Source organism: Chiloscyllium plagiosum, chromosome 16 (assembly GCF_004010195.1).
Source record: "Chiloscyllium plagiosum isolate BGI_BamShark_2017 chromosome 16, ASM401019v2, whole genome shotgun sequence".
Classification (NCBI taxonomy): domain Eukaryota; kingdom Metazoa; phylum Chordata; class Chondrichthyes; order Orectolobiformes; family Hemiscylliidae; genus Chiloscyllium; species Chiloscyllium plagiosum.
The window spans coordinates 53,346,677-53,363,764 of record NC_057725.1 but is presented as its reverse complement, the minus strand read 5'-3'; the positions used below and the strand labels follow the sequence as shown (position 1 = coordinate 53,363,764).

General features: G+C 40.7%; 1 protein-coding gene and 1 long non-coding RNA gene across 4 annotated transcripts in view; one reads left to right on the top strand and one right to left on the bottom strand.

Annotated features, from left to right (window-relative positions):
* LOC122557921 overlaps window positions 1-17,088 on the top strand; it is a 117,227-nt gene that overhangs the window by 18,506 nt on the left and 81,633 nt on the right. The window lies entirely within an intron of this gene.
* LOC122557920 (immunoglobulin superfamily member 22-like) overlaps window positions 461-17,088 on the bottom strand; it is an 81,603-nt gene continuing 64,975 nt past the window's right edge. For all 3 annotated transcript variants that reach the window (XM_043706139.1, XM_043706138.1, XM_043706140.1), the window contains 5 exons: window positions 13,510-13,595; window positions 11,099-11,291; window positions 8,933-9,232; window positions 4,698-5,024; window positions 461-1,571 (listed from right to left, as the gene is read on the bottom strand). In XM_043706139.1, coding sequence (XP_043562074.1) covers window positions 1,504-1,571; window positions 4,698-5,024; window positions 8,933-9,232; window positions 11,099-11,291; window positions 13,510-13,595 — 974 coding nt within the window. In that variant the 3' untranslated portion in view covers window positions 461-1,503. The remainder of the gene's footprint in view (window positions 1,572-4,697; window positions 5,025-8,932; window positions 9,233-11,098; window positions 11,292-13,509; window positions 13,596-17,088) is intronic.

Here is a 17,088-nt window from a genome sequence, read left to right as displayed (position 1 = left end):
ATTGATTTCTTTCCTCACTATCTCCCTGGATCCCACCCCCCTCCCCCCGACCTTACTAGTTTAAATCCTCCTCCTAAGCAGCTGTAGCAAATTTCCCTGCCAGTATATTAGTCCCCTTCCAATTTAGGTGCAATCCGTCCTTCTTGTACATGTCACTTCTACCCCAAAAGAGATTCCAATGATCCAAAAATTGAAATCCTTCTCCCATACACCAGCTCCTCATCCATAGTTGTTAAACTTAACCTTTTCATTTATTGTCTAACCCAAACACAAACATATTAGTGAAAGATGTGGCAGGAAAGCAAAAGTAAAATGATTGTTCTATCTGTCTGCAACTCAGACAAACTAGATTGGTTACTTCAGCGCAGTGCCTATGGCTTCCTGCAGAAAACCACTAATAAAAGCATACTGTACATTTCCTTCAAACTGTTTTCCAAAGCACTCCACCAGGAACACTATAGTCGATTACAGCTCAGTTTTATTGAACAAGATTACTTAGCTGATGCCAATTGAGTCAGATGCTTCAGGAAACAAACAGTCAGCCAGGAATATAATTAATATCAATTGAGAACTCGGTTGAAGGCGATTTCATGATGGCAAGTAAAAGATTAGTTTTCCATAGATGCAGCAAGTAATTAATCATATTCTCGACCTAATTTCCAAAGTTGATGGATTTTATCACAGTCAGATTTTAACAGTGTGCTTCTATTGTTAATTATAAGCAGATTTTAAAAATCCTGCAAATATATTTCTCGTCACCATAGCTGGAGTCAGTGGCTTATCATCAAAAAAATCTGACTAGCTATTGTATGGAATTTTAATGTTAATTGTATTTTATCACATTTCACAATTATTTCATAAAACTATTGCTTAAAAATGAAAATCATTGTTATATTTTAATTTTTAATTTTAATTTATGAAGTTTTAAAGTGCACTGGTAAAAATTGTGTTATACTTTCCAGTACGTTAAGCAGGCTATGGAAAGAAAGCCAACTCCCATCAATAATGGTGAAGAGGCACAATATTCCAGGTGGTTTTATTTGCCAGATGAAGTCTTTTGGCATTTGATAGATAATTTTGGGAATGACTATTTTCTCCTGCAATCATTTCAATTTTACCTTTATGAAGCTACAACAAGCTATTAATGTGTGTATATTAACTTTAGAACTAGACATCATCATAGGTCAAACTAGTGCATATAACTAAAGTTATCCACATAAATATCATGCAGTTTTTCAATCATTACTGCCTCAGGCCTTGGCTTCAGCAAGTTACAGAGATTAAATATTGACATGCCAGTAATGAGCAAAGTCTTGACTCTGGACTCTGCAAGTGATTCGCTGACATTAAAAGACAAATGACAGACAGTTTGGAAATGATGTTCATTCACCCAATTTATTATGCCAAAAATAATTGCTTCTCTCTTAAGAAACTCAGTTTTCACAATGGCAGCCAATGGCTAGCTTCGATCTATGCCACTATGCGTTGAGGTCCAGCCTGAATTCACATGATGTGCTTACTTCTACGTGGACTTTCTCCAATAGTATTCTGTATGATGGTAACTCCTTTTTCTGTAAAATAGCAAAGTCAAAATTTAATTCTTCGTTCATTCGCTCTCTACCTCTGTCTCTGATTCATTTCTCTCTCACTGCCTCTGATTTCTTCTCTTTTCCCCCATGAAGGTCTCTCCTTCTCAACCCTTCCTATTGCCTGATATATGGTGCCCTCAGGTTAAAATAACAGTCGTCTCTCTCTAACGAGAAAGGAGCACTATGGTCCTCTGGGACTATGGCGATTTTACTTTTACTTTTGTTCATTATTTCTGCCAGTTCATTCACTCTCTTTGTCTCTTGTTTAAAAAAGGTCATGGATGTAAGAGACCATTGGAACACAATCATTCTTTGCTGCTAATTGTAATTTGAACAGTTCCAATGTTTCTTTCATTGGTTTATTTGTATACTAGAACATTCCAAAGATTTATTACTCTACAAAGTTTGGTTTTCCCTGTTATTTTATCTAAATTTCCCTTCACATTCTCTGTTCCTACTTTCCTGGTTAGTTGTGAAATAATGAGTGGGATTTATTTTCACGAGTCAATTTTCAACAAGGGCAGGAGAGTCGGTGTTTCGAGCCTTAGCTCTTCATCAGTAATGACATTCCTTATGCTCGAAATGTTGACTCTTCTGCTCCTCAGATGCTGCCTGACTGGCTGTGCTTTTCCAGTGCCACACTTTTTGACCCCTATCTCCAGCATCTGCAGTCCTCAATTTCTCCTAATTTTCAACAAGGTCCTGTTTAGCCACTTTATCTGTCTTATTGGGATATACACAATCCCTGAGAGGACTTGACAGGGCTAATGCTGAAAGGATGTTTCCCCTTGTGGGAGAGACTAGAATTAAGGGACACTGTTTAATAATGAGGGGTCTCTGATTTAAGACCGAGTTAAGGGGAATTTATGGAGAGTCATGAATCTTTGGAACTCTTCTCCCTAAAGAGCAGTTCAGTCAGTCATTGAATACTTTTTTAGGTAGAGGTAGATAATTTCTTAACTCACAAGGGAATCAAAGGTTACAGCTGAGGCTGGAATGCAGAGTCGAGGCTACAATCAGCAAAGCCATGACTTTATTGGATAAAGGAATCGATTTGAGGGGCCAAATGGCCTTCTCCTGCTCCTAATTTATATTTTGTATGGAAATGAAGTTGCAGTTAGACAGGGTAGTAAAGAAGGCATTTGGTACACCTGACTTTATTGGTCAGTGCATTGAGTATAGGAGTTAGGAGGTCATATTGTGCTGTACAGGATATTGGTTAGGCCATTTTTGGAATACTGTGTTCAGTTCTGGTACCTGCTATAGGAAGAATGTTGTGAAACTTGAAAGGGTCCAGAAAAGATTTACAATAATGTTGCCTGGGTTGGAAGATTTTGGCTATAAGGAGAGGCTGAATAGGCTGGAGCTGTTGTCCCTGGGGCGTCAGAGGCTGAGGGATGACCTTATAGAGGTTTATAAAATTATGAGGGGCATGAATAGGATAAATAGACAAAGTCTTTTCCCAAAGTAGAGTGCGTGTATGGAATGAGCTGCCAGAGGAAATTGTGGAGGATGGTGCAATTACAACATTTAAAAGGCATTAGATGGCTACATGAATAGGAATGGTTTAAAGGGAAATGGGCCAAATGCTGGCAAATGGGATGAGATTAATTTAGGATGTCTGGTTGGCCTAATGGATGAGTTGGACCAAAGGAGGTATTTCCATGCTGTACAATTCTTTGACTCTCATATTAATGGATAGTTTTCAATGATTCCCTTTCCATAGACTATTTTTTGGGTGGCACTGCGGCTCAGTGGTTAGCACTGATGCCTCACAGTACCAGGGTCCCAGGTTCAATTCCAGCTTCGAGTGACTGTCTGTGTGGAGATTGCACATTCTCTCTGTGTCTGCATGGGTTTCCTCCGGGTGCACCGATTTCCTCCCACAGTCCAAAGATGTGCAGGCCAGGTGAATTGGCCATGCTAAATTGCCCATAGCATTAGGTGCATTAGTCAGAGGGAAATGAGTCTAGGTGGGTTACTCAGCGGAGGGTCGGTGTAGACTTGTTGGGCTGAAGGGCCTGTTTCCACACTGTAGGGAATCTAATCTAAAAATGTTGTAAAAGAGTATTCAAACAGTGGAGAAAGTGGAAACAATATTTACTCGGGTAAAGAGTGTTTCTCTGTAGTTACAGGCTTGTTGTATTTATAATAAATAGATATTTTTGTTCAGTACAGAAACCCAGCCTGTGCTTTCTGTCATCCTGAGTCTAAAAACAGAAATCGATAACTCAGTCACATGTAATACTAGAATTATATAAGAGTTAAAAGATTACACCTGTCATAATATATTACACCTAGTGGGGCTCACTTCTCCAGAAAGGAGAATACCAAAAGGAGATCTGGTATGGTCTTGTAAAATTATGAAAGGGTTTCCTTTCTAAATTAAAGATGTTTTCCCGAAGACAATTTTTGTTTCTCTATAGCTTCCCCTCTTCCAACCCACTTCATCTTGGAGGTGCAAGCTCATTCACTGATATAGTACTCTGGATGAATTCAGCTCACTAAAACTTCTTTTAAATGTAAGTTTAAATATTAAACACCAACAAGCCATTAATCTATGGGAGGCATCACATCTGATCCACTGAACCTGTATTTGCCCCAAAATGGGCTCACTGACTCTTTCCAGTAAGGAGTTCGAAGGAGTGGCCATGAATGGAGAACTCTGGGTGATGTTTCCCTGGAGAATCGCAGCCAATTGTAATTCTACTGCTGAGCGCACTCAGTAGGCCCAGATCATGGACTGAACTTAGAATTCGACATTGTACTGAATTGTCAGGATACTCAGTGCTGGTCTATATAACCCATAATTTGTAAGAGGAACCGGTCATGAAGTCCACCTTTAATCCATGGGAACATCACCTGTTGCATGTTCCCCTCCAGGCCACTGAATATCCTGACAGGGAAATATATCCATGTTCCTCCAGTATCACAGGATAAAACTCCTGGAGTTCCCTCCCTCATGGTATTGTGGGTCCACCCGTATCAAATGTCCAGCAGTCCAAGAAGGTGGTTCATCACTACCTTCTCTATGGCAACTAGGGATGGACAATAAATGTTGGTTCAGCTAGCCATGCCTATATCACATGAATGAATAAAATTACTTACCATTAACAGTCAGCTTACAAGAGCACTTAGCCTTCCCCAGGGAGTTTTCAGCCATTATGGTATATTCATCAGCATCTTTCATTTCTGCACTGGGAATGGTAAGTGTACAGACACCATTTGAGGATGTGTACCAATATTTAAGTTTCTCAGAGATGAGGATTTTGCCTTTATACCAACTGATGTGTGGCCTCGGATTGCCAATAATGGCACAACTCATGGTACAATCATTGCCTCGGTGAACTGTGTGGTCCTTCAGTGGTGTGATAAACGCAGGGGCGTGGGACCAGTCCTTCTCCTGATATTCCTTAAGTTGGAGGCTGAAACGTTCTAGAGGAAGGAGGGAAAGAAGTTGGAACAAAAATAATTTGCACTTAAATAGCACTGTATTACATCCTGTTCTTCTCTGAATCATGTCTCAAATGACTGAATTGTGGGGATAGAAAAATGTGCACCATTTTGAAACCTTATCTGAAGGACTGTACCACTCCCCCCAGGATTCCACTGGAGTCTTGAAATTAATTATTTTTGGAAGTGTTGTTCCATTGATGTGGATGCACTGATAAAGTATCATGGATTTCATCGGTAGGAAAGCAGACATGGGACTGCAAGCCATAATTGCTCACACTGTGCTGAACAAAGTTACCACTTTTATCACCTACAACTCTCTTAAAATCATAGAATGGCTATGGCAAAGGGGGTCATTTGGCCCATCAGGTCAACACTAGCTTTTTGTATTACATGCCAGTATACCTTTGCTCAGATAAGGAGTCCAAAACTGTTCATCTTATTCAAGGTAAGTAAGACTTCACTATTTTTATACATCTTTCCCTTTGCATAAAGGCTAATATTCCATTTGCCTTTCCTATTACCTGCGAAATTGTATGCTAAATAAAGTCATAGAGATGTACAACATGAAAACAGACCCTTTGGCCCAACTCATCCATGCTGACCAGACATTCCAACCCAATCTAGTCCCACTTGCCACGACTTGGACCATATCGCTCTAAACCCTTCCTATTCATATACCGATGTGATTTATTCACTAGAACTCCCAAATACCTCTGTACTTTAACTCTTTGCAGTTCTTATCTATTTAAATAATATTCTGCTCCTCTATTATTCCGTATTGCTCCATCGTTCACCAGCCTCTCAGGGTATACTCTGTAGATGTGTGAGCCCCCCACTGCCCTGGATCACCAGTAGGACCTCCAGGTCACTGTTAATAAAGCGGGGTGCCAATTCATGTCTGGGGCAAAATGATCTATTCAGGGCAGCTCTAGCCTGCCATCATTTGACTTGGAACACAGCTGAGCTTTAAAGATCATGCCAGTGCCAGAAATCCCAGGAGGTCCTGTCAGCAACTGTGCCAATGAGAGAATAGGACCAGCAGGATGCCACATGGGTTAATGAGGTGAATTTGTTATAATAGTCCAAGGCAACTCACTATGGCTCATAGTTAGAAACTGTCCATGAAACCTGCTAAAAATGCCACTCAGCCAATTTCTGGCAAGATACAGCCCTTTATTTTGTTTTTAGAAGAAAAGACATCAACAAGCCAGATCATGACTAAGAATGCAAATCAGTCACTATCAGAAAAGTCACTGCATGGATTACATCCAGTCTCAAGACAGACCTTGGAATTTCACACCCAAGGGTGGCATGGATTTCCAGAGTAACACTGTCAAGGGAAGAGATACAATGTGAACGCCTAAAGAATCTCCTGTGAGTTACAACCGCAGACTATGGTCATGATGTATGACAAAAGAAAACAGTTTAGGTGGAAAGACTGTCTCTCCACGCCGCCTCCACCCCCCCACCCCCCCACCCCCCACAAAGAATATATACAGAATGGGTTAAAAACCAACTGCTACTCCACTGTGTGTGTGTGCACTACTCTGGAGTTCTCAAGCTGCTGGGCCAAAGAGTGCTGTGAAGGTTACAGCTGATGAACATCTATTAGACATCCCTGCATTTACAGGTAAAAACGAAAAGAATGGAAAGTCTCTCTCTCTCTCTCTCTCTTTCTCTCTCTCTCTCTCTCTCTCTCTATCTCTCAGGGTCTTTGTCTCTCACACACAGACCTTCTGATAGCTGGTAGCAAATTACTAGCTAGAAGCCATGGTTCAACAGCAAACTAGACAACAGCTCTCAGGGAATATGCAGAACCCACAATCTTCAAACCAGCTGCTCAACTACTGGAATCTATACCACTAAAATCACCCAAATTGATGGCTTCAACATTTCACCATCTGCACCAGATGGACAAACCAAAGTCTGATTTGAATACCTTTTTTTATTTTTTTGTTTACTGACTTCACATTTCTAATCTGGGTGTATGTGTTGTAATTTATTTTTCTTTGCATTATTCTGTAACTCAGGAAAGCCAGGTTAAATTGGCTCTTTTCAAAATATAAATACTTCAGAATTGGGAAAAGTATCCATGAGGGAAGGGGTATTTTCGTTTTAAGTTAACCTGGTCATGACCAGAGGGAAGTATTGAATAAGGAAGGGAGGCAGTCCTTGAAAGGGATCATAACAAACTGGAGACCCTAACCCAGGGACTTCTCACAACAAGGAATATAGCCAGGCAGACTAATTGTTCTATGTTGTGAATTCTTCACAATTAGGATTAAACAATTGCTGTAGCATATCTGTCGTGTATGTTGTGTGTAATGGATTTACAATTTTTGAAGTATATTTATAGAAAAGTATACAATATTTGCTTATTTGTGGTGCAGTGATGGATAGGCTACCACTGAGCCAGGAAACCTGGGTTCAAGTCCCACCTGCTCCAAAGGTGGGTAATAAAATCTCTGAACAGGTTGATTGGAAAATATCTACAGTATTTGCCTAAAACCATGTAGATGGAAGATGTTGCTCAGAAGCTCTGTGTGGTCAATTGTTCTCTGACAGCACCTTTGTAAAAGAAAAATTTAGCAGACAAATTTGTGTCTGGTGTATAAATTACTCAATCAGAATTAAATCCAAGTCCTTTGAAGTTGTAGTCTGACATTGGACTCAGCTCTGTTTCTTTTCACAATGGAAAACTTGTCCAGATTATCATTTCATACAAGCAATAAGTGATGGACGTCTTTTGTTTGAGGAATTATAACATGAATAGAAACCAGTTTCCCATTCCTCTAGGACTAACTACTTTCCTCTGTGAATTCAGCCTCAAAGCCCCAAGGCAAAGGAGACTGTTAAATTGTGTATTTAAGAGTTCATTTAAAATACAACAAAGGACGCTGCTTATGGTAAATTGAGACATCTGCTTTGTGTCTTTTTGCAATATAGTGTCTTTTTTTGATATTGCTTGTAAGGTCAGTGAAATATTGCAATTTGAAATTTTGCTGCTGCTTACTTTTCACATTAATCATAAATAATAATGTATTTCTGTCTGGCATGTTTCTGAGAGTGTACTGAAACAAGCTAAGAAAATAAACTAATATAAGAGCAAGGAAATCCACTCTTCGGACAATAAAAGGAAGTGGCTCCTGTAAATTTCTCTTAAGGATTTGTTCCAAATTTAAATTCTTGTTTAAAATATTGTTTCAGACTTGTAACCTTAAAGGAAATTTAAAATGCATAGCTAGACATGATAATAATGGTTAGAACATGTCTTAAAATTTAACAGTTGGTTATAAAACAGTTGTTTTAGTTTTGTGACAGATTTGCTAAACCTAGAATTTGTTTCATATTGTTTATGCTTTTTTGGCTTCTAGAGAAAATGCCTGCTTTAAGTAATAACAATTGCTAAAATCTTATCTGGCAGATACTTTCATATATATTTGTGATTATATATGGAGTGAGAGATAGTTATGCATTTGCAGTCCCCACTTTCTCCTGAGAGATAGTTATGACTATATACGAAAAAGGAAAAGTATAGGAGCTCAAAAGTAAACATATGGATAGTTAAATGCTTGATTCTGTGTCAAAAGCTTGTCATTTATGAACTGATTTATTTCCGAGGCTAGTACTTAGGGGCACAATTTTCGTTCAATCTAGGATAAGTACAGTTTCATTGCAAACAACTTAGCTCACTATATTGGTATTTCTTGAACTACATTCCAATTTTTGCAGGAGCTAAATGCATTCTTTCCCTATTCACATTCTCCCTTGTAATACAAACTTCTTCAAGTTACTGTGAACAATACCATAGTAAAGTTATTGGTTTATTTAGAAGACCTATTTTGGTTTCTGTACATTTGAGGTACACAGCAGCGTCAATGGCCTACCTTTGTCCCTTGCAATGTACCATGGCTCCTTCAAACCCAACGGGTCACTGTCTCCAATGTCGTTCCGAGCAATAACCCTAAAGAAATACTTCCTACCAGGAAGCAGTCCTGTCACGGTGTACTTATTGCCAAAGACCCGGTCTGTGACAGTGTACCAAGTTGCAGTGCTGGCATCACGCTTCATTATCACATACTGTACACGGCCGTCCTCTATGTTATCTGGAGTATGGTCCCAAGAGAGGGTCACTGTGTTTGGAACTTCCTCAAACAGGTTTAAGTTCGTGGGAGGCCGTGGAAAATCTGAAACAAATAAGCAGAGAGCACTTACTTAAGGGCCTCCAGCTACTTGTTAGGGAGCTAAACAATATTGGCCATAATCTATAAAATGAGTAAAACCATCCAGCGAGCCAATGGTAACACAGCATAGCCACGGGGCAAGAGTTTTACATCACAGGGACATTATAGTTGAGGTTGCAATTTATTCCCAATAAACATTTGTTTCACCTCTTGGTTACAGCTTGACTCAGTGGCAGAATGTCTGAGTCAGAAGGTTCCATTCCGGGGTCAAATAATCAACACCATCACAATAGTACAGTACTAAGTGAGTGTCGCAGGGTCAGAAGTGTCAAACGTTTAATCTTTTAGGTGAAATGTGAAGTGAAGGTTATGTACTTGCTTCAGTAGCATTATTCAATGAAGTGCAGAGGTATTTTTTGATGCCCTGATCCAGTGCCTAAACAATATCCCTCAAAGTGTATTAACTTAGTTAACAGACTAGCCACAAAATTTCAGCTATCAAATTTATCCAGAAAAGGTATAGGATATATATTGGAGTGTGTAGCACTCAGAGGGAGGTAAAATCATTGTTTGTTTTTATTTCAAATGGTATATGGATTTTGCTGAAAAAGCCAGTTTGTTACCCATCTCTAATTGCTCTTGAAAACAAATTGTCAGGTGTTGTTAGAGTTACAGTGCTGTTTGGAAGAGTGATGGGATTGTGATATGGGGTTGGGACATGCCTATCCCTGCCAAGGATCTGGCTGGGATAGGACTGCAGGAGGACTGCATCCATCACCATGTTGATTTCAGGGTTGAAAGATTGGCAAACGAGAAGTGGTTGAATAGTTTGGGCTTGCACTCAGGGCTGAGGGTCAGGAGAATGACAGGGGATCTGATTGAGGTATATAACATGCTAAAGGTGGATGCTGAACAGATGCTCCCCCTTGTGGGACAGTCTCAAACAAGAGGTCATCGAAATAGTGTAAGAGGAGGAAGCAACTACTTCTCTCAGAAGGTTGTGAACCTGTGGAACACATGGCCCCAGAGTGTAGTGGAGGCAGAATCAATAAACAGATTCAGGAAAGATATGTTTCTGATGAAAAGCAGGATAAAGGTCTACGGGGAGCAGGCAGGAAAGTAGAGGTGAGACCAACATACGATCAGCCATGATCATGTTACCAAAAGAGAAAATGCTGGAAAATCTCAGCAGGTCTGGCAGCATCTGTAAGGAGAGAAAAGAGCTGACATTTCGAATCTAACTGACCCTTTGTCAAAGCTGTTTACATCACTCTTCCAAACAGCACTGTAACTCTAAATGGTGGAGCAGGCCTGAAGGACTGCACTGCCTTCCTAATTCCTACGTTCCTATGTTATCAGTCTGTATATTGCTCAGATCTTGCTTTATATTGACAAGATGGCTTCAGTTTCTGGGGAGTTTTAAATGGTGCTGAACATTGTGCAACCACCAGCAACAAGTCTCTGTATCTGATACATTGGTGGAGAGAAGGCTAATAAAATTGCTGAAAATGATTGGGTTTAGACACTATCCTGAAGAATTTCTGCAGTAATGGGGCTGTAATGATTACAATCTTTTTCCTTTGTACAAGCCATATGACACCCAACAGTAAAAAGTTTTCTTCCATTCCCCTTTGACGTCAGTTTTGCAAAAGCTCCTTGATATCACACTCATTTAAAAGCTGCCTTTATGGCAAGGACAGTCATTCTCACTGTCCCTCCTGAATTCAGCTCATTTATTGACATTTGGATCAGTGCTCTAAAGAAGTCAGGAGTTCAGTGGCCCCAGCAAATCCCAAACTGAGCATTGTCGAACTGAGATATTAATAATTGCAGAACCCCCGCCCCCAAGCATGACAATGCTTACTGTACCTGCAACACGAATTCTGATATCATGATACTTTTCACCATAGTCATTTTTCAGCATAATCTTGTATATCCCTGAATCAGATCTCTGCGCACTGGAGATCAGGAACTGCGACATATTCGGTCCTTTTGTAATGTTCTCCCTGCCTTTGGTAGGGGTTCCATCTTTTAGCCAGATCACATTTGGTGGTGGTGAGCCCTGTAATAGTAACAAATTAATGTGAAGCAATCATGACTGTATAACAACAATTATAAGATCAGACTTTGCTTTTAATGTCTAAGCCTATTAGTAATTAATCATAATAAACATCTATTTTTATGTGTTTTGTGTACAAGATCTGGCAGTGAGGCACACACTGTCCAATGAAGTAGTGAAGCATTGCTTTATATTTGTTCCCTAAGGGAAACATGCAAGAGCCCACAGTCAGAGGCAAAGGTACTAATACAAGAGCTGGAGTGAAAAAGACCACCTTAAAATCAAAATATTACCCCTAGAAAATCAAAGGTTAGCTCTCTAAGAATCTCAAGAAGACCCTTAAAAGGTGGAATAATTTGACCCTTGAATTAAAGACTGTAATTTTCTGAACTTTAGTTTAAGCCTTTGATTCACCTGTATGCCTTTAAATGGCTAAACAAGATAAAATTCCTTGTTTTTTGAGCATTCTTTTGAGATGTTGACAAAGAACTAGGAGACTTGGAGTTCAAACCCACTGGCCTCCTACCCTCTGATGCCATCACAGACCCCTCACACACCACGCATTTATATAGAGTCTTAGGCTTTTCAACACACTTCCAGTGGGCCTACACAGCTATTATACCAGGAAAGGCCACTATCGTATGGGATTAAACTATAGCACAACATGTCATCACAGAATTGATGCAGTGCAGAAGAAATCCAATGGGCCCATCATAGTCAGGCAGCATCTGAGGAGCAGGAGAATCACATTTTGGGCATAAGCCCTTCATCAGTTTTATGCCCGAAATGTCGATTCTCATGCTCCTCGGATGCTGCCTAACCTGCTGCATTTTCCAGCACTACACTCTTGACTCTGATCTCCAGCATCTGCAGTCCTCACTTTCTCCCATTTGGCCCATCATGTCTGCAACAGCTTTCTGAGTGAGTACATGATGTAGGGCTGTTCTCCTCCGCTTCCTCTGTAACTATGCACATTGTTTCTATTTCAATAATCATCTAATGTCCTCTTGAATGTCTCCGTTGAAACCATCTCCATCAATTTGCAAGCAGATCCAAACACGTGTTGTATGAAGGAATTTATTCTCACATCTTATTTATATCTTTTGCAACTCACTTTAAATCTGTATCCTCTTGTTCTTGGGTGTTTACGAGTGGAGAAAGTGAGGACTGCAGATGCTGGAGATCAGAGCTGAAAATGTGTTGCTGGAAAAGCGCAGCAGGTCAGGCAGCATCCAAGGAACAGGAGAATCGAAGTTTCGGGCATAAGCCCTTCTTCAGGAATTTACGAGTTTACGAGTGGGGATGTTTCAACCCTGTCTGTACTTCTCATAACTTTGAAAACTTTAATCAAACCTCCTTGTAGCCTTCCCCTCTCCAAGGAAGTTGTTTCAGCTTCTCCAATCTTCATGACTGAAGCTTCCTGCCCCTGGAAGTATTCTCTTAAACATCTTCTGCACTCTCTCGTCAATGTCTTCACATCCTACCTAACGTCTGGTGCCCAGAACAGTACACAATACTCCAACTGGGTTTTTCTACAGGTTTAGCATAACCTCCCTACTCTGGTATTCTGTGCCACTATTAATAAAGATGAGGATACTGTATGCTTTGTTAACTGTTTTAGTTTTGCCATTTTGTTCTGGACATGCGTAGGATGGGATAGTGAAAACCACAAGATGCTCAGTACCAAGCAAGTTTGAACATTCCCTTTTATCCAAATTTATGAATACAGGCACTATGGCACCAGTCAGGAATCATTACTGTTTTGTTATTCTGTTCTGTACTGATAAAGGAGCTAACACTGGCATATGAGTAGTTACAGTGTCAGACAAACCTGATGTGTTGGAAGAAGTGCAGTTAATGTGTAGTTAAAGATGCAAACTTAGACATTTAAGATAAATGTAGGACTGGATCATTTATTTGGTGTGCACTATGCATGTATAAGAATGGTATGATCTTCATCAAGATGAACTTGCTTCACTTGAATCCATTGAGCAATGTTTAGATACAAGATCTTATTCTGAGATACAAATGAGTTATAAGCTATAGAAGAGAATTCATTGCTTTATTTCATCTGGAGTTGTTTTTTTCTGTGCTGAAGATAGGATAAAATAGAAGGGCCCTGTTTTATCCACATCAACCTTTTCAATTATTGCCAGTGAGTTATTAACCAGCAGTGTAGTGTACCCTAGAACAGCTGAAGCAACTGAAGCCTGTCACTCACCGAGAAGCCCACGTTAATACACAGTGCAGTACCTGCACGGACCACCATGCTGCTTGGCATTCTGGCATCCAAAAACCTAGGAGCAGCTGCAAATAAAACACTTTAGTCTGTGGAGGAAGTTATTTTGCCTGTTGCATGAATTTCAGTCAGAGGATCATAGAAACATACAGAACTGTCAGAGGTTAGTTAGTGCTGGTTACTTCATTCAGTACCCCAGCTCAGTAAATGGTCTCTGTTTATTGTGGTGATTGTAATGAGGTTAGCTAAATGGATATTATAGAATATGAGTTCCCTAAGTGGGGCTGTTAATCTGGTCCAATCAGGGAGCCCTGACATACAGATATAAACTGAAGTGTCAGAGACTCTGTTCACTCTGAGAGCTGGCTCTGAGGGAGGTGGATCAGCATTAAAGACTCCCCATGTGTAAATAGAAGGTGACTTGGTGAGGGGGTACTGGCCTCGTGGAGTTATTTCATTTACCATTCAATCAGAATTAACCAAAACACACAAAAGCAGCCTGAATGAAGAGATTACAGGTAGAATCTGTGTGACTTTGCCATAGTGCCACAGTCTGGTCGGGGTTAACATCCAATCACAACAGTAACACCAGGAGGTTAAAGAAACACTCGCATTTATAATTCCCTCAACCTCACCTAAGCATTGGGGTCTCAACACTTTCAAACAATTCGCAGTTATCCTTGAGAGGTGTAAATAGAAGTGAGAAGCCAATGGTATGGAGGTATTGTAACTGGAATATTAATCCAGAGACGCAGGTAATGGTCTAGGGACACAAAAACAGAAATTGCTGGAGTTCTGGCAGCATCTATGGAGAGAAAGCAGAGATAATGTTTCTACTCCAGTGATCCTTCTTCAGAACTGATTCTGGGGACCTGAGTTTGAATCAGACTCTGACAGATGGTGGAATTTGATTTCAATACCAATTTAGAATTAAGCCTCTCATGATGACCATGAAACTACTGCTGATTATTGGAAAAGTCTGACGGCAAAAGCTTCCAGTTGACTTCTACTTCAATACAACACACCAATATTTCTGTCATAGACATGCTGCAGTGCTCCAGTGAGCATCAGCACAAGCTCAAAGAACAACATCTCAAGTTCTGCTTGGGGAACCTGCTGCCTCTAGGATTCAACATCAAGTTCAGTAACCTTAGAGCCTGATTCCAACCTTCCATGTTTTTCACCCAACCCACATCTGGTCCGGTTGTGACAAGAGTTGCTTTTAGCATTGTCACCCATTCCCACATACTCCTAGGTCCATTATCTCACTATGTGTGTTGCATTCCGCATAGCTAACCCATATTTTTGTTCTCGACTCTTATTATCACTTATTCAGTTTTTCTTCTGTACTGGCCTACTTCCATAATCTCCTAACTTACTTACTCTTTCCAATTTATCTCCCCCTGCCTCTCTCTGGGCTCCATTTTCACCTACGCACTCAACTTCCTCCACCCCCCAACAACTTCAGTTTCAGCATAAATACCATTTTTCCCGGCTGCCATCAGTTCTGGTGAAGACCAACTGGATTCGAAATGTTAACTCTGCTTTCTCTCCACAGATGCTTCCAGACCTGCTGAGATCCTCCAGCAATTTCTGTTATTGTTTTAGATCTCCAGCTTCTATAGTTCTTCATTTTAAAATGGAAAAACACCCATCTAGTTCATTAATGTGCTTTATGGAAGGAAACTGCCATCCTTACCTGGCCTAGCCTACATGTGACTCAAGACCACAGCAATGCGGTTGACTCTTAACTGCCCTCTGGGCAATTAGGGATGGGTGATAAATGGTGGCCTAGCCAATAATGCCCACATTCTATGAACAAAATGAAAAAGCTGCCTTTTTGTAGTCCTGCGGGTTAATCACTGGGGACTCTGTGTATGCTTCTCCAACAGAACCTGTACCTTTTTTGCAAGGTAAGATAAGTGAATTTCATGCAGAGATGCTTAATGTGCATACACTACATTCCTGTTTGCACTCATTTTAAAGAAAGAAAGGACTTGCATTTATAATGATCAGGAGTGCGGCCTGACCTATTCAGACACAATGATCAGGAGTGCGGCCCTATCTGTTCAGAGACAATGAGCATGAGTGCTGCTCTATCTATTCAGAGACAATGATCAGGAGTGCGGCCCTATCTATTCAGAGACAATGGTCAGGAGTGCAGCCTGAAATATTAAGAGACAATGATCAGGAGTGCAGCTCTATTTATTAAGAGACAATGATCAGGAGTGCAGCCCTATCTATTAAGAGACAATGATCAGGAGTGCAGCTCTATCTATTAAGAGACAATGAGCAGGAGTGTGGCCCTACCTATTAAGAGACAATGATCAGGAGTGCGGCTCTATCTATTCAGAGACAATGATCAGGAGTGTAGCCCTATCTATTCAGAGACAATGATCAGGAGTGCGCCCTATTTATTCAGAGACAATGAGCAGGAGTGCAGCACTATCAAGAGACAATGAGCAGGAGTGCGGCCCTATCTATTCAGAGAAAATGATCAGGAGTGCAGCTCTATCTATTAAGAGACAATGAGCAGGAGTGCAGTTGTATCTATTCAGAGACAATGATCAGGAGTGCAGTTCTAACTATTCAGAGACAATGAGCAGGAGTGTGGCCCTATCTATTAAGAGACAATGAGCAGGAGTGTGGCCCTATCTATTAAGAGACAATGAGCAGGAGTGCAGCTACTTCTATTCAGAGACAATGATCAGGAGTGCGGTACTATCTATTAAGAGTCAATGATCAGGAGTGCAGCTCTACCTATTCAGAGACAATGAGCAGGAGTGCGGCCCTATCTATTCAGAGACATTGAACAGGAGTGCAGCCCTATCTATTCAGAGACAATGATCAGGAGTGCGGTACTATCGATTCAGAGACAATGATCAGGAGTGCAGCCCTGTCTATTCAGAGACAATGATCAGGAGTGCAGCCCTGTCTATTCAGAGACAATGATCAGGAGTGCAGCTCTATCTATTCAGAGACAATGATCAGGAGTGCGGCCCTATCTGTTCAGAGACAATGAACAGGAGTGCTGCTCTATCTATTCAGAGACAATGATCAGGAGTGCGGCCCTATCTATTCAGAGACAATGATCAGGAGTGCGGCCCTATCTATTAAGAGACAATGATCAGGAGTGCGGCCCTATCTATTAAGAGACAATGATCAGGAATGCGGCCCTATCTATTAAGAGACAATGATCAGGTGTACAGCTCTATCTATTCAGAGACAATGAGCAGGAGTGTAGCTCTATGTATAAAGAGACAATGAGCAGGAATGTGGCCCTATCTATTCAGAGACAATGAGCAGGAGTGTGATCCTATCTATTCAGAGTCAATGAGCAGGAGTGCAGCTCTATCTATTAAAAGACAATGAGCAGGAGTGTGGCCCTATCCATTAAGAGACAATGAGCAGGAGTGCAGCTCTAACTATTCAGAGACAATGAGCAGGAGTGTGGCCCATTCTATTAAGAGACGATGATCAGGAGTGCGGCTCTATCTATTCAGAGACAATGATCAGGAGTGCAGCCCTATTTATTCAGAGACAATGAGCAGGAGTGCAGCT